Source organism: Pteropus alecto, unplaced genomic scaffold (assembly GCF_000325575.1).
Source record: "Pteropus alecto unplaced genomic scaffold, ASM32557v1 scaffold71, whole genome shotgun sequence".
Taxonomy (NCBI): Eukaryota; Metazoa; Chordata; class Mammalia; order Chiroptera; family Pteropodidae; genus Pteropus; species Pteropus alecto.
Genome location: NW_006433024.1, coordinates 10,555,753 through 10,556,209, shown reverse-complemented (window position 1 = coordinate 10,556,209; position 457 = coordinate 10,555,753). Strand labels below are relative to the sequence as shown.

The following is a 457-nucleotide window of genomic DNA, read 5'->3' as shown; positions in this document are numbered from 1 at the left end:
GGGGAGCGGCTGCGGCGCTGGCGGCGGGGGCGGGGCCGGGGCGGGAGCTGGGCGGGGTCAGGCCTGCACCGGGCCAGGCAAGATGGCGGCCGTGGAGACCGAGTCGGCGCCTCTGACCCTAGAATCGCTGCCCACCGATCCCCTGCTCCTCATCTTATCCTTCTTGGACTACCGGGACCTAATCAAGTAATGGGACGACGCGCGTCGCTGGCGTGGAGTTATGGGGGCGGGAAGAGGCGGTGAGGCAGGAGGGACTGAGGCCCGGCTCACGGACGGGACTTGGACTCCCCGCGTCAACCCGAAGGTGACGCCAGGACCTCTGTGGTCCTGCAGAGCCACCCGGGGGCCGAGGCGAGTCGGGGACGGTAAGGGCCCCGCCTTGAGGTCTTCCTGCTGTGCAAGGCCCAGGCCTCAGGAGCGACGAGAGCCCTCTCTCCCAGGCCTCGGCGAGGCCCAG

At 70.5% G+C, this 457-nt stretch overlaps 1 protein-coding gene across 2 annotated transcripts in view; it reads left to right on the top strand.

Annotated features, from left to right (window-relative positions):
* Positions 1–37: 37 nt before the first annotated feature.
* FBXO3 (F-box protein 3) overlaps positions 38–457 on the top strand; it is a 33,252-nt gene continuing 32,832 nt past the window's right edge. For both annotated transcript variants that reach the window (XM_025044114.1, XM_006908020.3), the window contains exon 1: positions 38–186. In XM_025044114.1, coding sequence (XP_024899882.1) covers positions 83–186 — 104 coding nt within the window. In that variant the 5' untranslated portion in view covers positions 38–82. The remainder of the gene's footprint in view (positions 187–457) is intronic.